General features: G+C 44.2%; 1 protein-coding gene across 2 annotated transcripts; it reads left to right on the top strand.

The window, feature by feature from the left end:
- The first annotated feature begins 10,423 nt into the window (after positions 1 to 10,423).
- Positions 10,424 to 22,427, top strand: LOC124702601 (1-phosphatidylinositol-3-phosphate 5-kinase FAB1A-like). Of its 2 annotated transcripts, none has more exons than XM_047234763.1 (12): positions 10,424 to 10,938; positions 11,739 to 12,398; positions 12,666 to 13,406; positions 13,615 to 13,768; positions 13,856 to 14,200; positions 14,572 to 15,540; positions 15,637 to 15,968; positions 16,128 to 16,251; positions 16,413 to 16,568; positions 18,378 to 19,862; positions 21,098 to 21,358; positions 21,618 to 22,427. In XM_047234763.1, exons 2-12 carry the CDS (start codon positions 11,791 to 11,793, stop codon positions 21,960 to 21,962), a joined length of 5,520 nt encoding a protein of 1,839 aa, XP_047090719.1. In that variant the 5' UTR covers positions 10,424 to 10,938; positions 11,739 to 11,790; the 3' UTR covers positions 21,963 to 22,427. The 2 variants fall into 2 exon arrangements, with proteins under 2 accessions (XP_047090719.1, XP_047090720.1); XM_047234764.1 differs by having other exon boundaries at positions 11,736 to 12,398.
- Positions 22,428 to 26,199: the final 3,772 nt, after the last annotated feature.

Here is a 26,199-nt window from a genome sequence, read left to right as displayed (position 1 = left end):
TTTCTTGCTGTCACGAATCTGGGCCTAATTCTCCGTAGGTAACTCAGAAAATTATGCCAATTTACGTGCGTGATCCTCAGATATGTACGCAACTTTCATTCAATTTGGGCATTTTTCATCTGAGCAATTCTTGTGCCTCAATAAAATTCGTCTTTACGGACTGTTCTGTTTTGACAGATTCTGCCTTTTATTTCGCATTGCTTCTTTCGCCGTGTTGGGTGGATTTCTTTGTTCCATTACCTTCCAGTAGCTTTGGGCAATATCCAGAAGTGTTAAGAATGATTGTGTCACCTCTGAACATGTGAATTTTTGATTATGCACTAACCCTCTAATGAGTTTGTTTCGAGTTTGGTGTGAAGGAAGTTTTCAAGGGTCAAGAGAGGAGGATGATATACTACGATCAAGAAGAGTGAAAAGTCTAAGCTTGGGGATGCCCTGGTGGTTCATCCCTGCATATTTCAAGAAGACTCAAGCGTCTAAGCTTGGGGATGCCCAAGGCATCCCCTTCTTCATCGACAACTTATCAGGTCACTTCTCTTGAAACTATATTTTTATTCGGTCACATCTTATGTACTTTACTTGGAGCGTCTGTGTGCTTTTATTTTTCGTTTTTTTATTTTCATTCTCTGAATAAATTCATGCTTGTGTGGGAGAGAGACACGCTCCGCTGGTTCATATGAACACATGTGTTCTTAGCTTTTAATGTTCATGGCGAAGGTTGAAACTGCTTCGTTAATTGTTATATGGTTGGAAACGGGAAATGCTACATGTAGTAATTGGTGTGATGTCTTGAATAACTTGATACTTGGCAATTGTTGTGCTCATGATTAAGCTCTTGCATCATATACTTTGCACCTATTAGTGAAGAAATACATAGAGCTTGCTAAAATTTGGTTTGCATAATTGGTCTCTCTAAGGTCTAGATAATTTCTAGTAAAGAGTTTGAACAACAAGGAAGACGGTGTAGAGTCTTATAATGTTTACAATATGTCTTTTATGTGAGTTTTGTTGCACCGGTTCATCCTTGTGTTTGTTTCAAATAACCTTGCTAGCCTAAGCCTTGTATCGAGAGGGAATACTTCTCATGCATCCAAAATCCTTGAGCCAACCACTATGCCATTTGTGTCCACCATACCTACCTACTACATGGTATTTCTCCGCCATTCCAAAGTAAATTGCTTGAGTGCTACCTTTAAATAATTCAAAATTTATCACCTCTGATTTGTGTCAATGTTTTATAGCTCATGAGGAAGTATGTGGTGTTTTATCTTTCGATCTTGTCATTTACTTCTGACGGACTTTCACAATGGACTAGTGGCTTCATCCGCTTATCCAATAATTTTGCAAAAAGAGCTGGCAATGGGGTTCCCACTCCGATTAATTAACTTGCATTAATAATTCTCTTCACATGTTTTGCTCTGATTCATCGGTAAGCAACTTAATTTTGCAAATAGACACTCCTTCATGGTATGTGATTGTTGGAAGGCACCCGAGGATTCGGTTAGCCATGGCTTGTGTAAGCAAAAGGTTGGGAGGAGTGTCATCCATAAATAATGAAACTAAAGTACATGTGTAAACAAAAGAGAAGAGGGATGATCTACCTTGCTGGTAGAGATAACGTCCTTCATGGGAGCCGCTCTTGAAAGTCCGGTTGATAAGGTAGTTAGAGTGCCCACTACCATTCGTTGACAACAACAAACACCTCTCAAAATTTTACTTTTATGCTCTCTTTATGTTTTCAAAACCAAAGCTCTAGCACAAATATAGCAATCAATGCTTCCCTCTGCGAAGGGCCCTTCTTTTACTTTTATTGTTGAGTCAGTTCACCTATTTCTCTCCACCTCAAGAAGCAAACACTTGTGTGAACTGTGCATTGATTCCTACATACTTGCATATTGCACTTGTTATATTGCTTTGCATTGACAAACTATCATTGAGATATACATGTTACAAGTTGAAAGCAACCGCTGAAACTTAATCTTCCATTGTGTTGTTTCAATGCCTTTACTATGAATTTATTGCTTTATGAGTTAACTCTTATGCAAGACTTATTGATGCTTGTCTTGAAAGTACTATTCATGAAAAGTCTTTGCTTTATGATTCATTTGTTTACTCATGTCATTACCATTGTTTTGATCGCTGCATTCATTACATATGCTTACAATAGTATGATCAAGGTTATGATGGCATGTCACTCCGGAAATTATCTTTGTTATCGTTTACCTCGCTCGGGACGAGCAGTGAACTAAGCTTGGGGATGCCGATACGTCTCCGACGTATCGACAATTTCTTATGTTCCATGCCACATTATTGATGATATCTATATGTTTTATGCATACTTTATGTCATATTTATGCGTTTTCGGAACTAACCTATTGACGAGATGCCGAAGGGCCGATTCTGTTTTCTCGCTGTTTTTGGTTTCAGAAATCCTAGTAAGGAAATATTCTCGGAATTGGACAAAATCAACGCCCGAGTCTTAGAATTGGACGAAGCTTCCAGAACACCCGAGAGCCGCCAGAGGGCAGCCCTGGGGGCCCCACACGCCACCCTGGCGCGGCCAGAGGGGGGGCCGCGCCCCCTAGTGTGTGGGCCCACCAGGCCCCCTCCGAGGCTGCCCTTCCGCCTACTTAAAGCCTCCGTCGCGAAAACCCTACGACGTTCGACGAAACCAGAGAAAACCTTCCAGAGCCGCCGCCATCGCGAAGCCAAGATCTGGGGGACAGGAGTCTCTGTTCCGGCACGCCGCCGGGACGGGAAGTGCCCCCGGAAGGCTCTTCCATCGACACCACCGCCATCTTCATCAACGCTGTTGTCTCCCATGAGGAGGGAGTAGTTCTCCATCGAGGCTCGGGGCTGTACCGGTAGCTATGTGGTTAATCTCTCTCCTATGTACTTCAATACAATAATCTCATGAGCTGCCTTACATGATTGAGATTCATATGATGATGCTTGTAATCTAGATGTCATTATGCTAGTCAAGCTGGGTTTTACTTATGTGATCTCCAGGAGACTCCTTGTCCCACGTGTGTAAAGGTGACGAGTGTGTGCACCGTGTGGGTCTCTTAGGCTATATTTCACATAATACTTATTCACTGTTATGAATGGCATAGTGAAGTGCTTATTTATATCTCTTTATGATTGCAATGTGTTTTGTATCACAATTTATCCGTGTGCTACTCTAGTGATGTTATTAAAGTAGTTTATTCTTCCCGCACGGTGTAATGGTGACAGTGTGTGCATCGTGTAGTACTTGGCGTAGGCTATGATTGTGATCTCTTGTAGATTATGAAGTTAACTATTGCTATGATGGTATTGATGTGATCTATGCCTCCTTTCGTAGTGTGAAGGTGACAAGTGTGCATGCTATGTTAGTACTTGGTTTGGTTATGTTGATCCGTCATGCACTCTAAGGTTATTTAAATATGAACATTGAATATTGTGGAGCTTGTTAACTCCGGCATTGAGGGTTCGTGTAATCCTACACGGTTAGTGATGTTCATCATCCAACAAGAGGGTGTAGAGTCTAGCATCTATCTATTTATTCCGTTATGTGATCAAAGTTGAGAGTGTCCACTAGTGAAAGTATGATCCCTAGGCCTTGTTCCTAAATATCGCTACCGCTGCTTGTTTATTGTTTTACCGTATCCGTACTTCTCGCAATATTACCACCATCAACCACACGCCTAGCAAGCACTTTTCTCGGCGCCGTTACTACTTGCTCATACTTATTCATACCACCTGTATTTCACTATCTCTTCGCCGAACTAGTGCACCTATTAGGTGTGTTGGGGACACAAGAGACTTCTTGCTTTGTGGTTGCGGTGGTTGCATGAGAGGGATATCTTTGACCTCTTCCTCCCCGAGTTCGATAAACCTTGGGTGATCCACTTAAGGGAAACTTGCTGCTGTTCTACAAACCTCTGCTCTTGGAGGCCCAACACTGTCTACAAGAATAGAAGCACCCGTAGACATCAAACGTCGACTACATGATACTTCACCATTTATGGGCCTAGGGGAATACATCTTGTATTCGTTTGCTAATTGCGGGGTTGCCGGAGTGACAGAAACCTAAACCCCCGTTGGTATATCGATGCGGAGAGGGATAGCAGGATCTCAGAGTTTAAGGTTGTGGTTAGATTTATCTTAATTACTTTCTTGTAGTTGCGGATGCTTGCAAGGGGTATAATCACAGGTATGTATTAGTCCTAGGAAGGGCGGTGCATTAGCATAGGTTCACCCACACAACACTTATCAAAACAATGAAGATTAATCAGCTATATGAAGCGAAAGCACTAGACTAAATTCTCGTGTGTCCTCAAGAACATTTGGTCATTATAAGTAAACAAACCGGCTTGTCCTTTGTGCTAAAAAGGATTGGGCCACTCACTGCAATCATTTCTCTCGTACTTTATTTACTTGTACTTTATTCATCTGCTATATCAAAACCTCCTGAATACTTGTCTGTGAGCATTTACAGTGAATCCTTCATCGAAACTGCTTGTCAACACCTTCTGCTCCTCGTTGGGTTCGACACTCTTATTTATCGAAAGTACTACGATACACCCCCTATACTTGTGGGTCATCAGAGTCAAGGAACACGTGAAGGTTGTTGGTGACGGAGTGTAGTGCGGCGCAACACCAGGGATTCCGGCGCCAACGTGGAACCTGTACAATACAATCAAAGTACTTTGCCCCAACGTAACAGTGAGGTTGTCAATCTCACCGGCTTGCTGTAAACAAAGGATTAAATGTATAGTGTGGAAGATGATGTTTATTTGCGAAGAACAGTAAAGAACAGAGTTTGCAGTAGATTGTATTTCATATGTAAAAGAATGGACCGGGGTCCACAGTTCACTAGTGGTGTCTCTCCCATAAGATAAATAGCATGTTGGGTGAACAAATTACAGTTGGGCAATTGACAAATAGAGAGGGCATAACAATGCACATACATATCACGATGACTACTATGAGATTTAATCGGGGCATTACGACAAAGTACATAGACCGCTATCCGAGCATGCATCTATGCCTAAAAAGTCCACCTTCAGGTTATCATCCGAACTCCTTCCAGTATTAAGTTGCAAACAACAGACAATTGCATTAAGTATGGTGCGTAATGTAATCAACACAAAAATCCTTAGACAAAGCATTGATGTTTTATCCCTAGTGGCAACAACACATCCACAACCTTAGAACTTTATCGTCACCGTCCCGCATTCAATGGAGGCATGAACCCACTATCGAGCATAAATACTCCCTCTTGGAGTCACAAGTATCAACTTGGCCGAGCCTCTACTAGCAACGGAGAGCATGCAAGAACATAAACAACACATATATGATAGATTGATAATCAAGTTGACATAGTATTCCATATTCATCGGATCCCAACAAACACAACATGTAGCATTACAAATAGATGATCTTGATCATGATAGGCAGCTCACAAGATCTAACATGATAGCACAATGAGGAGAAGACAACCATCTAGCTACTGTTATGGACCCATAGTCCAGGGGTGAACTACTCACACATCAATCCAGAGGCGATCATGGTGATGAAGAGCCCTCCGGGAGATGATTCCCCTCTCCGGCAGGGTGCCGGAGGCGATCTCCTGAATCCCCCGAGATGGGATTGGCGGCGGTGGCGTCTCTGGAAGGTTTTCCATATCGTGGCTCTCGGTACTGGGGTTTTCACGACGAAGGCTATAAGTAGGCGGAAGGGCAGCGTCGGAGGGCTGACGAGGGGCCCACACCATAGGGCAGCGCGGGCCCCTCCCTGGCCGCGCCGGCCTATGGTCTGGCCGCCTCGTCGCCCCACTTCGTATCCCTTTCGGTCTTCTCGAAGCTTCGTGGAAAAATAAGACCCTGGGCGTTAATTTCATCCAATTCCGAGAATATTTCCTGTGTAGGATTTCTGAAACCAAAAACAGCACAAAACAGGAACTGGCGCTTCGGCATCTCGTTAATAGGTTAGTGCCGGAAAATGCGTATAAATGATGTAAAGTGTGTATAAAACATGTGAGTATCATCATAAAAGTAGCATGGAACATAAGAAATTATAGATACGTTTGAGAGGTATCATACCCTCCAAGGTGGAGGCATGGTGGTGGCTGCAGATCCGACGAGGTCTTCCTCAACAAGCGTCGCCGAGAATCTTGTTGTCCAGATCCTCTTCAGCTTCGATGTTCCTCTTGTCGTCATGGTGGCGGTGGAGGTACTGGAGCTCCTCTGGATTGGTGGCGGTGGGGTTCTTGCTGCTTCGGCCTGTGCGCAACACACAGTGACGACCGTCGCTATGATCCTTGGTCGTAGATGCGGCCCTTCTTCAACCTCCGGTATGGAGGCCATCTCGATCTTCTGTCGGTGCTCGACGCCTCCAGGGTACCAAGTGGTACGTCCCCGGTATCCTGGATGTGGCCGGTGGACTGATCTGGTCATCGGAGGAGAGCCATCGAGCGCGCTGCTCTCAGATCTCGGCGGTGACGCCTGGAGGTCGCCGGCGACGTGTGGCGGAGGAGCCTTAGGACCTGATTGCTTTTTCATCTTTAGTCCTAGGGTGGTTTCTATAAGAAAGAGAGGCCTTATCTTCAAATTTCAGTTTCTTAGTGAGAGTGTTGTGAAGGGCCTCTTTGTAAAATGTAACCGCCACGTGTGTTTGCAATGAAAGCTCCACCGGGGTCACTTTGACCCCTATTAAAAAAATACTCCATCTAGTTATTATTATACATGATTACTTGTTCCCATGCTTTTCCATGTGAGTGTTGCAAAACTATTAGTTTTTTATAAGGATTTTATTACTTTTCTTTGTATTTGATGTGTGTGTAGGTGTATTGAGGATTTATGGACAAAGCAAGGCAAAAGGAACCAAGTGGATCCAATGTGGAGGAGTTACAGGCACCTGACTTAGCCATATGAAAGTAAAAAATTGATATCTTTACATCAACACAAAATAAATATCCAAGGTCATGGTTTTGTAGCTCTCATCCATGTGAACCCAATGATCCCAAAAACTTCGCAATCGAAGTTCGTACGAAGAAATAACAACCAAAATACTAAAGGGTCCATAAGTTATAACGAGCATCAGTATGGCAGAGATGGCCATACGGTGCCACTATACCGACCTCCGTTGGCTCTAAAGCGTCAAACGGAACTTCCTTTGTGAAGGGCCAAAGGAAATATTCGCCATGGATCTTTACAAAACTGCCCCAGGACCTCCACGATGCCTATTTCAAGAGGGAGAACCCTAGCCGCCAAAAAAGGCACACCACGATCCTCCACGATGGAGCCCTACCGCCGCCGCACCTCCATCAGATCTCCATCACCACCACCACCAAACAAGATGAATAAGGGACTTAGATCTTGAAGGCCACGACATCGATCTCCATCATCATCGGCAACAACAACAACGTCTCCATCACCGACTCCCCTATTCACCTCGTTGTAATTGCAAACCCTAGTGTGGACTTGCATGTGTATCCATTCATACCGTCATACTCGATTCATTTTTTTTGAAAGGTCTAGCAATTGCTGGCTTTCGGTTAGTCATACTCCATTCATATTATATTGATGATTTTGATTTCCTTCATATGTGAGTAGTTACTGTTGTTTTTGGGGAGAATGAGAAGCCCTCGTAATATTTTGGACTGAAATAAAGATTGTTCATCTCTATCTTATATATGTATGTGTTTCAATTAACTCTATTGATATATGTGAACGTCGACTGCATTGTATTTGCCCATTGGGACTTGAGTCTTGAGAGGGAATTACCATAGGTATGTGGATGGTACTTTAAAGGCATTAAGTGACATATATCGTCAGCTTATCATTCATGTGTCAACAGGGAAGAAAGGGGACTCAAAAAGCTTAGTCCATGACCATGAGGTTGACCCTTTTTTTAGGGGATGAGGTTAACCCTTAATTGCTAGTGGATCATGACGACTGGCCATTGATCACTGTTGTGGTTATGAGAGATGAAATAACTGTTGTGGTTATGAGAGATGAAATAATAGATGGTTGGTCTATGATCATATTTATTTGAAGCTCTTCCCATGCACACATACAATAGCGGACCGTGCCAGCCTAACAAGACCGGGCCGATTTGTTAGCCCATGAAGAATCTATGTACAAATCTTAATATTTAATGGGCCGAATGCTCTGTTAAAATGAAAAAATCTTGGGAAGACCGGGCCATGGCCTAGTATGGTCACCAAGACGGCCCGCCAGTGCACACATACACAAATAAGGACAAACCTATATCCTAATCGCGTTCTACTTAAATGATAACGATGGATCCATCACTCCCTGAGAACTCCTTTATTCATCTTGCAACTCCCTATAACAACATCCGCATGCTCTTTGTCCACTTCAAATAATTACTTCGTTCTAGCTTAATTTCGTTCTTAGTTTATTGTCATATCAAACATTTCTTTATTATTCTAGTAACTTATAGAATATACCATTTTCAAAATACGGTTTGGGAGCAAACGTGGTTGCACCTAACAACACAGTTGCGGGACAAAACCTACTGAGAACCAAGGCATCATGGTTCTCGGGGGCTACTCATATATGCATAATCAATGCATAAAAACTAGAACAGAACCCTAGGTAGGACTTGTCATTCTCCTCCTGATCGCCTATGCTCCCCTCTGCCGGGCTCCTCGTTCGCCCCCCATCACCATGCACTGGCATGCTTACTCCAAGCCGGCCCGCACCAATGCCTCCCCCTTCGAGCCTCTTCCTTGTGTGTGTATGTGTCTTGGTCATATCCCGACTACTGGTCGTCGCCTCACTTTCAAGGGGCGTATCCATACGAGATAGTTACTCATAAGAAGGAAATGAACAAAGAAAGAACAAACAAATTGGTATTGGGTTTGACCCATAATGTCAGGAATCCAGAGGTCACTAGGTGGCCACCTGGCGAATCGTCGATTGAAGACACGACAAATGGTACATGGTCGGAGAAAGTAAAGGGACAAAAACATGAGTCGTGTCGGAGCAGGATTAGGTGCATCAAAATTGTACAAGAAACATTGCAACATATTGAAAGACCTATGCAAAAAAATCTGAGTGTGCGGCGAGTCCCCATTAGTCACAACAAAACTCCAAGATAAAAGCCAACACTCGTATGCATCATGGGGTGACTTGTGTATTCAGCAAAATGCACATGAGTTTGAAGCATTTAAAAAACACCTACAAAACATTAAAAATATATGAAAACTAACCATATAACATCGTCCATGGCATGCCACAGTTTCGTGTCCACTTCGAATCCGACTCGCCAAAGCTCCGACCCACCATCTCCTTTTGACTCGGCACACTAGAGAGCCTCAGATCTAAGATCCTCCCATAGTTCATCCATGGCATATGAGTTCAATGAACATTTCGAGATCCAACAATGAAGGAGAATGGGTAGTAGGAGCAGGAGAGTCAGTGGAGAAGCCGAGTAGCAAGGATCGTCAGATGAGTTGTATGGCTAAATGAGTGGGCGTGGGTGGTGGAAGTTAGTGATAACATTAGCAGTGTGCTGGAGCAATAGAGAGAAGCTAGGCAAGAAGGGAAAGAGAGAAGAACGAGTGTGCCGAGCGACCCGATCCGGACAATAGGTCATGCGGCGATTTCAAACTTTTCCTACTTATAAGCAGGTCATCTAGGACTTCTGCACATGCAAGAGTTGTTTAATCCACCATTAAAAATGATAATGGGGCATGTTCCTCCCGCAAACCTCCAAGAAATTCATCCATGAAGGGATGGGTTTGGGGATTAAAAGGTCTCCCATTCCCTCTTTCCGCTATATGTCGTTTTATATTTGTATATACATATAAATTGGTATATATTTCATATGTAATATGCGGTAATAAGGTATCTAGTTTAGTACATTTTCATAGTAATATTTAGCACACACATACATGATACTAATTTGTTGTAATTTTCCCCAATATTTATTACAAAAGTTTCTTATTTTCGCATGCCAACAATGGAAGATCGTAAAATTATGCAAAGAATATTTGAATATAGTTTCTTAATGGACAACCGGATTTCTGATAGGAATGTGATAAGAAAAATAATCTCCGCACCTACTAAGGGTCTCTTTGTTTGGGCTTTTAGGTGCTTTTCACATAAAAAAGTAGGACAAACGAATGGGATGGGAATGAGAAATCACTTCCCGTGGAGGCTCTACACGAAACCGCTAATGAAATTCTCAAAAAAAAAAAAGGAAAGGAAAGAAACGCTAGTGAAACCCAGCACACCAGTGCCTCGCATGGAAAAGAAGAGCACAAATGGAAAGCCAGCGATACAGATTCCCCAGGAGCCCCTTGTGGGCCCGCCGCGACTTCCTCGCTTCACGACCCCACTTGTCACCCTCACATGCCAACAACAAAACCACAAAAATTAAGAAATTTAGAAAGAGGAATTAACTCCCTCCTCTCCCTTTCTCTCTCTTCCCAGTTCGTCGCTCTCTCTCTTCCCCGTCCTCCCCTCTCCGCCGATTCGTGAACCAAAATTTCTCCATCTTTTGCCCCCCTTCCGATCGGATTCTCCCGCAGCGGTCCGACCCGGCATCGCCGCCAAACGACCTCCCATTGCATCGCGCGGCGCGCCGTCTCGTGTCGTGTGGCTCCGGCGACGCCGGCGCCAATGCCCGGCGCGAGCAGCGCCCCCGCCCCGCCCCCGCCGCCTATACGATATATGGGCGCGGGGCACGACATCGGGTGGTGACATCACGCTTTCTTTTCTTATAGGTGACCTGTCCTGTTGGCGCGCGCGGAGGAATTCTTGTCACGCCCCGTGGTGTGGTGGTGGTGGCGGCGGCGGCGGCTGCTGCAACAGGCGCCACCTGCCCGATCTTGGTTCTCTTGGAGGCCCTTCTGCGGATTCGTGTCCAATTTTTGCCACGGCTCCGCTCTGGCGGTGCTAATTCTGACTGGTTCTGCAGGAGGTACAGCCCCCCGGCAGCGGTATTGATTCTGTATCGGCATTGCATTGAAAACAAATTCAGATTGTTTTCTCAAAAAATTAAATCTTTGGAATTTTTTCTCAGTAAGAAACCTTTGGAATTTTTTTAGGTGCTTATAGAGTTATTACAGTGTTGTTCTTTGCGTATTGTTGATTGCCCGTATGCTCTCGGGTTAGAGAATGTATCTTCAGACACCTTTGTATCGATGTTTTAAATTACCATGTAAATTGGACTATGTATAAAAGTTAAGTACAGAACTTATAGTTTGGTCATGCTCCTTCTATTAGTCCATTCAGACAATTATTGTTGTATTAAAAATACATGGTATTAGATTCTACACAAGGTGCATGTCATAATTTGCTGTGTTAGGTAGTACTACATATATCTTTGTTAGGAAAAGCCATATCTCATATAAACCACGGAGCAGCACCATGCTTGGACTCCACACAAGAGACATTACTTGGAATACACGAGTGAGCTCACTCCCTACAAGATCAAATGTGCCATTGTGGCGTGATGTACCTGTATACAGAACATATCTTGGACCACCATTTTCTGTTGCAATCAATATGCATTACCTAATAATAGAATTATAATATTATGAAAGTACTTTTGAGTAATCTGCTCGTAATTTTCATCATGATCTAATTTATAATGAAGCACTGTTGGTAAAAATTAAAATAGTTTGACTGCATACATTCTTGGACAACCTCTATTCTTTTCCGGGCAATATGTCATACTGTGTGTCTTAATAATTTCTTAATACATTTATGTTGCAGCAGATGAGGATGCAAGCATGAGGATTTCTTTGAGGCGGTACCATTGCAGCCACCCATGGAGCCCTCAGATAAAACTTGTGCTGATGTAGTTAAGCTTTTGACATCATGGCTGCCTCGCCGGTCCAAACCAGAAAATGTCTCAAGGGACTTCTGGATGCCTGACCACAGTTGTCGAGTCTGCTATGACTGTGATACACAGTTCACCATATTCAACCGCAGGCACCATTGCCGTCGTTGTGGCCGCATATTCTGTGGTAGGTGCACAGCAAATTCTGTCCCAGTTTCAAGTGGCCCTGATAAAAGTGACGATGAGGGGGACAGGATTCGTGTCTGCAACTTTTGCTTCAAGCAATGGGAGCAAGAGCAAATCGCTGCTGTCAAGCAGCTGCTGCCAGTGCTCAGCCCTTGCTTGTCTGAGGCGAGTCTGTTCAGTACAAAGTCAACTATCACCATTAAGAGTGTTAGCACACTGGCTGGTTCTTACCCTGCTGGAAATTATAAACATGTGGCTCGGGCTCCCACCATTGGTCCTCCCCCTCCCAAATTTTCTCAAGACAAACTTTCTCATCGTATGCAAGACAGCCATTTGCCTGAGAAAAGTATGTCGATCATTTCAAACAGAGATGACTCTTCTTCGATTCAATTTGGCTATTACACAAACAGGTATTCTGTATAGGACCTCATATATCTTATAACATTACCCAGTATAATTATAATTAGTAGGTATGTTTCCCATAAATGCCCTCTATATCATAATATGTCCTATGCTTTTTCTTAAATACTGTTGGTTTATCTTCACAAAAGGTATAAAACATCATTATAATTTTGGTTCAAAGTTGAATTGTATTGATCTTGTTATGTGGTACTTGATTAATTAACAAGTTATGATGCTTGAAAACACCAAGTCTCATCGTGGACTTTCTTCTTCAGGAGTGATGATGAAGATGAAGAGTATGCTGCTTACTGCTCTGACAGGCAGGTGCAACATCAACAGCACAATAACCAGTACTTCCGCTCAGATGATTTTGATGAGTTAGATGCTACATACAATACAACAATAGCAAGGCCGGTTGAAGAAAATGTAATTCCAACGGAGTTATCCTCTTGTGCACTTGACCACGGATTCCCCAGCACATTGACGGTCACCAAAGTGGAGGATGAGCCAGAACTTGATAATAGCTCAGAGTGTGGGGCTGCGTCTTCCATTTATGCTCTGGAAACTGTGGATACAAATTCAGTGGATTTTGAGAAGAATGATAATTTTTGGATCCCTCCTGAACCAGAAGATAAAGAAGATGAGCTAGAAACTGATATGTTTGATGACGACGATGACGACGATGCTCCTTTATCTGATGGTGGAAGGTGTTATCTTCAATCATCAAGTAGCTTCGGCAGTGGAGAATTTCGAAGTAGAGATCGCTCATCTGAAGAACATAAGAAAGTAATGAAGAATGTTGTTGATGGGCATTTCAGGGCTTTGATTTCTCAGCTGTTGCAGGTGGAGAATATTGCATTAGAGGAAGGTGATGACATGGGTTGGTTGGAGATTGTTACGTTGGTATCATGGGAAGCTGCAAACTTCCTCAGACCAGACACAAGCGAAGATGGTAGCATGGACCCTGGTGGATATGTCAAGGTTAAGTGTTTAGCAAGTGGACACCGCAGTGAAAGGTGAATTATCTCTTGTTTTTGTACTATGGACCTACAATTGAGATCTTTGTTGACGCTCATGAAGCTCTATCTGTAAATATTTTTTCCCTCTTGGAGTCTACATCTTGTTAATGGTGATCCAGTTGGTACCGTCAATTAGATGACTTTAATGCTACATTGAGACATATTGTTTAAATATTTTCTGAAGCGTGTATCCATTTTCTTTCAGCGCTGTTGTAAAAGGAGTAGTCTGTAAGAAGAATGTCGCACATAGGCGCATGTCTTCCAGAATAGAAAAACCTCGTCTCCTTCTACTTTCCGGAGCTCTTGAGTATCAACGAGTTACAAATCAGCTGTCGAGTATTGACACGTTGCTCCAGCAGGTTCATGAACCTTTTCACATTTGCTGTTATCACTATTAAGCTTACATTTGTCTTATATTTATTTCTCATATGATATGCACTGTGCAGGAAACAGATCACCTTAAAATGGCAGTCGCGAAGATTGTAGCTCAAAAACCTAACCTCATTTTGGTTGAGAATTCAGTTTCTCGCTATGCTCAAGATTTGCTTCTAGAAAAGAACATATCGCTGGTTTTAAATATTAAAGAATCCCTCTTGCAGCGTATTGCTCGTTGCACAGGTGCTCAGATAGGTTCTTCTGCTGATATCACACCGTCGCAGAAACTTGGTTATTGTGAGTTGTTTCATGTAGACAAACACATTGAACATTCTGTGATGCCGGATAATAAGACCAAGAAAATGCTGAAGACCATGATGTTTTTTGAAGGATGCGCAAAGCCATTAGGATGCACTGTAAGTGATATAACTACTTCCTGTTATTTCTTCTAGGAAAGCTGGGCTCCAAAAGTGCATGTAGTAAATATTTTACAGAAGACATAATACTACTTATTGATCAGGGTGATCGTAACAGTAACTTGTTAGCTTATCTCCCTTGCTTGTGAATGTATTCCAAACTGAAAGGTGTCAAAACGTTAACTTACTTTTCTCTTAAAAAAGATCCACTTATTTGAGATGGTGGCAAGCATAACTTTTTATTTCTTTTTCCAATAAGATATGATAAAATTTCTGTACATTTTTTCCTGTCATACTCCAGTTTGTTTGCATAAAACATTGAAATATAATCTCTTCCTGAAAATTATCATTTTGGCCTATATGACCTGCAGGTTCTGCTGAAAGGCGGTAGCATGGATGAGCTGAAGAGAATTAAGCATGTGGTCCAGTATGGCATATTTGCAGCATATCACTTGGCCTTAGAAACATCTTTCCTTGCAGATGAAGGTGCCACCCTGCCAGAACTTCCCCTAAGGTCTCCACTGACTGTAAACTTACCAGATAAACGATCTACTGCAGACAGCTCTATTTCAACCGTGCCAGGTTTCACAATTAATACTTCCAACAGCCAACAGGCAACTGCTAGTTTTGAGCACCTTGACACAGACTCTGTTATATCAGCTGACCCAAGTGCAACAGCTGTGGTTGAACCACCAGTAGACAGTGATTGCCTTACTTCTCAAAAGGCCAACCCTTGTTCTTTTGGACCTTTGTGCACCAATGGTTGTAACTTTAACAGCAGGAATGGTGATAAACTAGAGGTCACTGCAACTGCAGATTCTGTATCCATGTCTTCAATAGCTACATCTGATGTACCCATGGACCATTCACATATATATTCTACTGTAGAGAAAAGGAGTGTGTACTCTGGTGATTACCATGAGGATTATTCAAGGAGTTCAGACCTTAAGTTGGTGAGAGCAGATTCAATCAACTCTAATCATCATCAGAGCATGTCTGTGGTCAGCTCAAATACCACTAATTATTCTAATCTCAAGGAGCCATTAGAGGGTTCAAGTGCTTTGCCTAATGTGAGAATCATCAACACTAACAATTTGCTCCTAGTGCAACCAGTGTCTACTCCTGCGGTACAAAATCAAGAAAATAGTCATGGACATGACGTCACATCAAATAGGGAAGATGTTGTGCCTTCTGACCATCAGAGCATCTTAGTCTCTTTGTCCATACGTTGTGTATGGAAAAGATCTATTTGTGAGCGAGCCCACCTGTTACGCATCAAGTATTATGGTAATGCTGACAAGCCCCTAGGAAGGTTTTTGCGTGATCAGCTATTTGAAAAGGTTTTTATCCTTTTTATTCCCTGCATGTGTAATTTCATGAACTTCGGCCTTTCCCATTCTTCACATGTATGACAGTAGTAACAATGATTTATACAGGATCACAAGTGCCGAGCATGTGATACGCCACCTGAAGCTCATGTCCAATGCTACACTCATCACCAGGGGAGTCTAACAATATCAATTAGAAAACACGCAGATATTGTTTTGCCAGGAGAAAGGGATGGGAAACTTTGGATGTGGCACAGGTGCCTGAAGTGCCCACGGAGTGATGGATTTCCACCAGCGACTCCTAGGATTGTCATGTCTGATGCTGCTTGGGGTTTGTCATTGGGAAAATTTTTGGAGCTTAGCTTTTCAAATCATGCAGCTGCAAGTAGGGTAGCCAGTTGTGGTCATTCTCTCCACAGGGACTGTCTTCGATTCTATGGGTAAGTTGTCTTCAGATGTTAGCATTTCCAGACTGAATTGTTCTCAGTTGATTTTCATAGCGAGTACTGAGTATGCACCCTGGAGGCTGGCCATAAATCTCATGTTGAATTATAAAAGATTGGATATTTTGGTTTTTGATGTTCTGCTTTTGTACATAGGTTGGGCAAAATGGTGGCCTGCTTCCGATATGCACCTATTAATGTTCATTCAGTCCATGTACCACCTCATAAGCTTTATTTTACTCACCAGCCTTTGGAGTGGATACAGAAAGAAGTAAACGAGGTGTGTATCATACATCAATAGAAGGCTTGGTTTGCATAGAACTTGAGTCTGTTTCAGCCTTTGTCAAGCATGTTAAATTTCTCTTTATTTTTTAGTAGTTTGCTATTAAAGAACTGCTTTGGTTGTCACCTGAGTGGTTAACATTTTATCAAATTTTATAGGTTATTGACCGGGCAAAGGTTCTCTTCGACGAAATATCACGTACTTTACACCTGATTTCTGAGAAAAAGGCTCACAGCAGTTCTGTCGGTGTGGAATTTACCAATTATATTGCTGAACTTGAGGGCATGTTTCGAAAGGAAAAGTTAGAATTTGAGGTGCGCTTCCTTTTGATACTGCTTTCTTATACCATTTCCATTGAAGTAGACCTTAAACTTGTAATTTCAACTAGAAAATGAAGCAAAACCACCACAATTGAGGCAACGTTGTCACTTAACTACCAAGTTGAGGCGAAATGACACTTAACCACCACTATTGGGGCTGGTTCATGATGGAGAGCACTGACTTCACCAATTAGTGGTGTTAAACCACATTCTGACCATTTGGGTCCACCTGTCAGGTCAACGTGGCTGGCGGAAACCTAACTGCCGGTTTCATTTTGCAAAAGAACCTCTAAAATATATTTTATATCACATGTGTCCTCCGTTAGAAAAGAAAATCACCCTAGTGATCCAGCCATGAGGTCAACGCCGTCCTCTTCCTCTGCCTCACGTCTGACCTGGCCTGGGCCACTCACCGCCGGAGGGAAATGTGCCTCCGCGGAGCAACACCTCGAGGAGCACCCTGGCCTGGACGGAGAAGAGACGGAAGCCCGCGCGGTGCCTGTTCGATTCTGCCGCTATCGAGGCCTTGGGGGCCGCGTCCCCATTTGATTTCGCCTTCGCCGTGGTGTCAGAGGCTTCCGCCGCTGCGCCCCCGTGCTATTTCGTTGCCGATAAGGCCTCCCATTTCGCGGCCGCTTCTACCTCATACTGCTGCAGCGGGTCACGCATGCGCGACTGGCCTGGGCCGTGGCGGTTGACGCCGGCGCAACCACAGGCTAACCCCAGCCCCAGGCCAGGGGGCGCGGCCTGACTCCTCGCATGTGTGCCGGATCTCACCTTAGACAAGGAGGGGCGGCGGGACTGGGCGGCGCCGGTGGAGGGACCGAGCTCAGCTTTGACCAGGACGCCGGTGAGAGGGTGGTGGCGCCATCCGAGCAGGGGTGGAGTGGGGCGGGGCAGCGCCGACCTATGTAGGGGAGGGGCGCCGGTGAGCACGAACGTTTGGTGGAGGAGGGCGGATGGAGGAGGGCGCAGCGGACGCTCCCAGGCCTTGATTGCTTGTGGGAAACTGAGGTGGGGGGTCTTGTAAATTTGGCATAAATAAGTTATTTGGTTTTGCCACCTAGGATTTAATAGAGGGCCCCACCTGCCAGAAAACTGGTTAAGATCAGCAAAACGAAAAATCAGTGCTCTTCGTCACGAACCAGCCCCAACAGTGGTGGTGAAGTGTCATTTCGCCCCAACTTGGTAGTTAAGTGAAAACCTTACCCCAATTGTGGTGGTTTTGCGTCATTTTCTCAATTTCAACTCATGGAAAAGGCACACCACTTGACAGCTCCAAGGTCGTGGACTTGTGGCACATGTTGCTTGAACTGTACCACATGTGTACAGGGTTGTGAAAATCTGCCATCTGTGTATGACTGTATGTACAACTCAACAACAATATATCACTGACAAGTCAATCCCCAACTCATTTTGTTTTGTAGAGAATAAGGCCTAGCTCATTTCTCTTTATAATTGTGTCAACAATTAGGATAGATTTGTTTCAACTTTCATGTCAGCAGATGCAAATACGAATCTCTTGGATAATGGTATATTTGGAACTACAAATATGACTAATTGAGTACTTGACTAGTAAGTTTGAGATTTAGCCATAAACATATCTAGTGATAACAAACATAGAAAGTGCTACCATGTGAGCCCTCTTGGTGTAGACATGAAATCAACTTGAAATGTCCAGAAGTTCTGTGAATCTGGTCCGTGAAATGATTTTGGCACCAAAAAATTCAATTCCATTACTTTGGTCCTGCACTCATGCATTGTTTATGAGGTAGCTGATTGTTGTCTTATTTTACCAATTAGGGATGTCTGAATAAAGTTTTGAAAAAGGAAGTACCGAAATGTCAACCAGACATTCTTGAGATTAATAGGCTGAGGAGGCAGTTGCTCTTCCATTCATACCTGTGGGATCAAAGGCTGATATTTGCTGCAAGATCAGACAGAAATCGCCATGAACTATCTAACATCAGGCCAGGTGATAAGGAGATAATCCATTCTGCGGATAGTGTTGCTGATCCAAATGCCACAGGACAGCTTCATAGTCTTAATAGTGGCACTGGGGCTGCTAATAAAGAAGCTAAATACGCTGAAAATCTTCAGGTGAGCATTTGTAGACAGAATTGTAGTCGAGTTGATGGAGGTAATAGCTATTGTAATCTTGACCACCGAATACTTACAAGTGAGTCGGATTTTCTCGAAAGAAATGTCCAAACACCTCTGTATAGCAGTGTTAGCGTGAACGCAGATTCAGTCCCTTTGGAGTCTGATCTTGTTGCTCGACGCACCCTGTCAGAAGGGCAGTTTCCCAGTATATTAGATGTGTCTAATGCACTTGATGCAAAATGGACTGGTGAAAATGACCCTGTTACTAGCAAGGTAGGAGTGCCAGATTCCACGGCATCGTCAGAGGACTCAGAAGAACACATCAGTGACACTACACCTTCGTACGCCTCTGTGTTGCTTAACAAGCTAGGGGATTGTGCAGAGGACCATTCCAATTGGATAGGGATGCCTTTCTTACAATTATACCGTTCTCTTAACAAGCAGTGGAGTCGCTCAAAAAGGTTTGATGCGCTCATTGAATATACACCTGTTTATATTTCTTTCTTAAGGCCGGTGGAGCGTCAGATTGGGCCCAAATTTCTCTTTCCTATAGGCACCAATGACACTGTTGTTGGAGTTTTTGATGATGAACCTACCAGCATCATCTCGCACGCACTTGCCTCTCATGAATACCATCTTCAGCTGTCAGACGAGCTCGAAAAAGAAGCAACAGACACTTCGCTTCCACTCAGTGATTCCAGAAGTGTCTCATTAACTGAATCAGTAGATGAAACTACTTCTGAACTTCTAAGAAGTGTTGTGTCAGCAGAGGACAATATTCTCTCCATGCCAGGAAGCAAGAACCCATCTACTTCGGACCCCTTTGTGTATGGCAAGGTAACTCACATAAAGGTAAATTTTGGAGATGAAGGTCCTCTAGAACAAGTGAAGTACACTGTGATTTGTTACTATGCAAAACAGTTTGATGCATTGAGGAGAATATGCTGTCCATCAGAGCGTGACTTTGTCAGGTCATTAAGTCGCTGCAAGAAATGGGGTGCTCAAGGAGGCAAGAGCAATGTTTTCTTTGCAAAATCACTGGATGATAGGTTCATCATTAAGCAGGTTACCAAAACAGAATTGGAGTCTTTCATGAAATTTGCTCCGGAATATTTCAAATATCTGTCAGAGTCAATTGTCACAGGCAGTCCTACTTGCATTGCAAAAATTCTTGGTATTTATCAGGTAATTTCCATGAATGTTTTCTGCATGTATTCCTTTCCACTGACCGCACACTAAATTTTATGTGTTGTGCCCCATGTGTAATTTTCCGGTGGTCATGTTACCATAGTTTAGGTGACATCATTTAATTGTGGCTTTCTTATATTGAAAGACCTATATTTATTTGTGATGAAAGCTTGATGGATTCCACTTATACTACTCCCTCTGATCCATAATTTTTGTCGCTAATATGGATGTATCTAGACACATTTCGATTTAGATGCATACGTATTAGTGACAATTAATATGGATCGGAGGGAGGAGTAGTCTTTCTTAGAAAATTATTAATCGATGGATGCAAGGGAGGGGAACTGTAACACCATAGATGTGTACCGACATGTAGTCATGTTTTCCAAACTTCAGGTGGTTGGCCATGTAGAAAATGAGCCTCTACCTTTTGCATTTGAAGTAATTTCATACTATATTATAATTCTTTGTTAACATTGTACTGTTTAAAAAGTAGTGGCCCAAGCTAGATTATTTTTGGAAAAATAAAATGGCAGCCGTATATGAGCAGTGGAAATAACTAAATATTTAAAAATTACCTGATTTAGTTTTGTTTACCGTCAAATATCCGTGGGAAGACTTAGGGCCATCAGCCTTGAGGCTTAGCCTCTGATCTTTTAATTTCCTTGTTTATGAAGTTTTTTAGTTTCCAAAGTTAGACAAGGTAGGGTTTGTTAAAGATAGGAAAACATTAAAAGGCTGGGAAGGTTTGATCTGGCTTCAGGATCAAGCTAAGTAGCCTATATGAAGGCAATCTGTGTAAGCCTGAAGGCATCAATCAATTAATCAAGAAACCAGAAAAGGAGGCTTTACCTACACGAAACCTACCTTGCCTGCCACCGTGCCACTGTTCAGCCGCCCACGCAAAGGAGCTTAGGCTGTGGCGTTACTTGGTTAGAAAATCATGTCGCACCTGTAAAGTAGACACATATAAAAAAAATAGCATTACGACTCACAAGATACAGCTTTATATACTTCCTTTTGAAAACATTAGTTCTCAGTAAGCATTAAGTTAATGTTATCCAAGTCATCCATTGAGTGATGCAACAGCCTGAAAGTGATCCTGATAGTTGGACTCAAACTTGTTTGGCATGTAATTCAACAGCAGCTTTTTAGTGTGAAATTTGATCTATGTGCTTAATCTTCAGAAGTGCTTTATAGATCTTTTAATATTATAGTTTGGGAATGAGTAGGTTAAGAGTCTGAAAGGTGGAAAGGAGGTGAAGATGGATGTTCTGGTCATGGAAAATCTCTTATTTGAACGTCGTGTGACAAGATTATATGATTTGAAAGGCTCGACAAGATCAAGATATAACCCTGATTCGAATGGTAGTGACAAAGTACTTCTTGATGAGAACTTACTTGAAGTGATGCCAACATCCCCAATTTTTGTCGGGAACAAGGCGAAGCGGCTTCTGGAGAGAGCTGTTTGGAATGATACTGCATTCCTTGCTGTAAGTACAACACACCTGCATACTTGATTGACATCTATTGTTTTATTCTATAATCTATATCATATGTGGTATATCTGCTGTGAGCTGCGATCTTTTTCTACCACTATGAGTCTATGAGAATCTATTAAACTATTTTTATTTTCTTCCAAAAGGGAAATCTATACTCTATAGAACTCTGAATGAGTTAATATGGTATGCTTTAAATTGATACAACAAACAAGTGCAGTTTCTTACAGAAACATTGGTAACTTTTTTGCAGTCCATCGACGTAATGGATTACTCTTTACTTGTTGGTGTTGATGAGAAGAGGCATGAACTTGTAATGGGAATCATAGATTTCATGAGGCAATATACGTGGGACAAACATCTAGAGACATGGGTGAAAGCTTCAGGAATATTAGGCGGACCGAAGAATGTATCACCAACTGTAATCTCACCAAAGCAGTACAAGAAGCGTTTCAGGAAAGCCATGTCGGCCTACTTTCTTGTTGTCCCAGATCAGTGGTCGCCGTCAGCAATCATCCCCAGCAAGCAAGCATCTGAAAGCGGCCAAGATAACGATCAGTTGGTCTCCACGGGATCGTCAAGCATGCTGGATCGTTAAAATGCACGGAATTACTGTGGAGTAAATCCTTTTCTTTTGGTTACATAAATAGATTTTGATTCTTTGCAATTTTGCTCATTTTTTTTTGGTTTGCCCCCATTTATTGGGCACCTTCTTCATTTTTTTTTTCTTTGGCAGACCAAGATGTACAAAATGTAGCTGAAGTTCTCGAGTGTTATAGATAGAAAATTAACAAGTGTATATGAGCGCGTAAACACTTGAGTCTAGTGCATTGGGATATCATACCATGCAGAAAAAAATAGAAATCATTTTTGTTGCCGTTAGAAACATTTTTGTCCTAATGTTTGTTTCTATGTTGGAGTTGTATGTTATTTCTAGAAAGACTTGTCTTGGTGTAGAAACATGATGTTGGGAGTGCAATTTTGTGTGTGGTTTTCTGGGAATTTGATGTACATCCACGGAATTAGCGTGATGATGCAAAAGCGGTCTTGTTAGGGTTGTAAATATTTTTAAATGTCGACACACCACGGATGCAGTGGTTGTAATATGCTAGCCTGTCACTGAAGAGTTTCTGACGGCAGAATGGGGTTGCCGCTTATTACAGATAGAACTGTGACAAGATGAATTGGCGACGATTTGATGGTTCACTAGATCACAACAACTGAGCGTTGTGGCAGACTTTTTTTTTCCCATTAGGCATCTCCAGCGGCGCGACGCGACCGTTTGCGTCCGCTTTGGTCGTAAATGCATCTGGCACCGTCTCCAGCGGCACGACGCAAAGTGACCGGGCCGTCCGCGGAGACGCAAACCTGGCCCAAATATGCGCCAGGTTTGCGTCTCGGCGGACGCTGCGCGGACGCGCAAAGTGTCCACTGCGGTCTCCACCGGGCCCGCCTGGCAGCGAGCTTGCATGGAGGGCATCGCTTCCGCGGCCATCGCTTCCGCGGTCAGCGCTTCCGCGTCTGCGCCGCCATGAATGCCGCAGCTTCCTGTTCTGCGCGTGCACTGGCGGGCGGCGGGCCGGGCTTCGCGCCGCCTTCAATGGCATCGTATCCCGTGCGCGGCCGTCCTTAAAGTCCGGCGGCCGCGTTGCTCCTTCGCCCACAGCTCCACTCGCACCACAACCGCCGCCGCGCCATGGGGAAGAAGAACGACTTCGAGGCCTCCGGCAGCGGCAGCAAGAAGGTGCCGCTCCTCGTCACGGTGGGGAGGCTCATGCACGGCAAATGGGTGCCGTGCGACGCCTGGTCCGGCGTGCGGCTGCTCGGCGGCCGGCGGCTCGGCTGCCGTCGGGTGCCCATCCCTCCGGTACCGGCGCGCGAGCCCGAGCGGACCAAGGAGATCCGGCGGCGGAGGCGATATCCGCCGGCGGACCTCCTCGCCGATCCGGCGTACGCCATCGACTCGGAGAGTTGGCGTACGTACCTGTCCACGGAGACGGACAGCGGACGAAGGGCGGCTTCATGGGCGACGGGATTATCCCTTCGGCCCTGCACCGCCGGCTCGTCGTCGGCGAGCGCCGACGCGTCGTCGGCAGCCGCAGCACAACGACCGCGAGGACGAGGACGACGACGACGAAGCCTACGCCATGTACGACGACGACGACTACATCGAGGCGCTCACGTACCATAGCGAGGACGTGAAGGACGACAGCGACGACTACGTCGGCCTCGTCTTCCACGAATGGCAGCAGGCCATGGCGGAGGGCCGGAACTTCGAGTTCCCCGACAACATGACGGACGACGAGATGGCCAAGGTCGGCCTCCTCGTCTCCGAGTACGACGCGCCTGTGCAGCCGCCGTTGCCCCGCTACGCCACCGCTGTCATGCCGCGGGCCTGTCCGCGGATGAAGCCCTTCGACGAGCGCTCCCGGACTCGGCGGCGCCTCCTCCACCGCCGCCACAGCCTTGGGTGCCTCCTCCACCGCCGCCACGGCCTTATGGGCCGGGCTCCTCATCCGCCGCCACGGCCGCGGCCTTGGGTGCCTCCACTGCCGCCTCGGCCGCAGCCTCCTCAACCTCGAGCACCGGCATCGCGCCCGGCGTACGCTCCCCGGATGGCTACGGCCGTGGGACATACACGAGGTCATCTTGCTCGACGACGACGAGGAGCAGGCACGGCCACGATGCGCGGCGAGTAGGCGTTTTAGGTTTTTTTTTATGTTTTCAAGTATGTAAGTTATGTTTCAGTTTTTGTAAATTATGTTTCAGTTCAAAAAAATGATTCGTCCTAAAAAAATGCGTCGTGCCGCTGGAGTCACCCCCCGACGCAAACGGACGCACGGTCGTTTTCGACCAAAAGGGCCGACGCAAACGGACGCGCGCGGACGCTAAAATGCGTCGCGCCGCTGGAGATGCCCTTAGGGCATCTCCAACGGGCCGACGCAAACGGACGTTTTTCGTCCGTTTGCGTCTGCGTGGACAAAAAATGCGCTCCAGCGGCTAGACGCAAAACGTCCGCAGTCTGTGCGGACGCGTCCGCACGTCCGTCCGTTTGTGTCCGGTTGGGCTGCATGCAGCCTCTCTCTCTCCTCCTTTAACCACGCATGCGCTCATTCCTAGCCACACAAAAAGAATCTTTCCCTCTCTCTCCTCTCTAATCAGCGCATGCGGTTAAATAAATGTTGTCTCTGCCGCTGGAGAAAGGGCAGACGCATGCGGACATACAGACGTTTTTTTGTGTCCGTGCCCGACGCAAACGGATATAAATATGCGTCAGCCTGCTGGAGATGCCCTTAGTAAAGTATGTCACAGCTGACAATTTGAAATGTAAATGTGGTGTGATCGCAAATTATACGGTAACTGACAAGAAAATAACTGAGGCGATTCACGACATAGCTTAGCATAGTACTGTACTAGTGAGCTGGTTATCGGCCGATGGTCAACACGTACGCTGTGCGTTTGCATGAATGCGCTCCGTGCATTCTACTGCTGTTTGGTCTCCACTGAAAACTTTGCAGTCAAACCGCTGAATCACCAAGAGGTCACTCTGTGCTGACAAACAGCCGTATCCGGCGACTGATCCATTGGCAGGCCGGTTTAGTCAGCAGTTCTCTCATCACCAAGGAACAATATCAGTAGTACTAGGTACTAGTGTCCTCGGTGGATTAATCAGGCAGCAACGATCCAACAAGAGTTGACAAGAGTTGTTCTGCAGTACAATACAATACTAAATTTATCCGTGTGTCCGTCTACAATGTTGCAAGTGCTAGTGCTCTCTCTTTTCACAATTATTTTGCATTATGGGTTTATTCAGAGTTCAATGTTGTAAAATGTGATCAAATATTTGTTTCCTCTGTCGCCACCACCATCGCTTGGAGTATCTGGAAAAGGCGGAACACTCTCATCTTCAATTCCCTCGACGAAACCACTCTCCCTGGTTGTCCGCGAATGTATCGAAGATCTTAGGCTGTGGGCTTTTAGATGCTCTACCCCTCCCTCCTCTTTTACTCTGATTTCTTGGTGTAATAACTATGACCCCTTGATCCGCTAGGTCTTCTCCCTCTCTGTCCTCTTAAATTTGTATTGGATCCTGCTGCTTTTTTGAGCATTGATATAAAATGGTTCAGGCTGGCGTAAGCCCGCCGTAGTCCCGATCAAAAAAAATTGCTCAAATGTTTTAAAAATAAACATCAACATTTACAATATATTATAGCATCTACAATATCAGAATCATCTTAAAGTATATTTTCATGTTATATACATTTGCTATTATAAATATCGATATTTTTCTAGAGTATACTTTTTGGTTGAGCTAATTACACTTCTAGTCCAACAACTTGTACATCATGTGATGATTTGGTCCTACAATTTGCAAAGTGTGAAGCCACAGTCCAACAACTTGTTCATCATGTGAAGATTGGTCCTCAATAAATCAGAAGATGATATGTGGCATTATAGTTTTTGCAGAAAGACCCCTAATATTTTTAACTTACACATGTAATCTTTGGTGCTGTCTTACAAATGGGACCCGCCTATCAGTACTCACGAAACAAATAAAAATTAATGCACGCTGTCTGGGGCGTTCAAACTCGCGAGCTGCTGAGTAAACTCATCATTACCGCTACACCAACTAATGTTTATGTTCTAAACCCAGAACGTAAATTTGTTATAGTCAGATTACACCAATTTTTCACTATTTTGACAAGCCATGAATCTAGGGAAATAAGGTGGAGCACCCCTGATATTTTAAAAAAATCAGAAACTTCTATTTAAATGTTTCAAAAAAGTTTAAATAATTCACACCCGTACATGTCACCTTGATACTTTTGCAATTT

This window comes from Lolium rigidum, chromosome 3 (assembly GCF_022539505.1).
Source record: "Lolium rigidum isolate FL_2022 chromosome 3, APGP_CSIRO_Lrig_0.1, whole genome shotgun sequence".
Lineage (NCBI taxonomy): Eukaryota > Viridiplantae > Streptophyta > Magnoliopsida > Poales > Poaceae > Lolium > Lolium rigidum.
The sequence above is the reverse complement of the archived record's forward strand: the minus strand, read 5'-3'. Positions and strand labels throughout refer to the sequence as shown.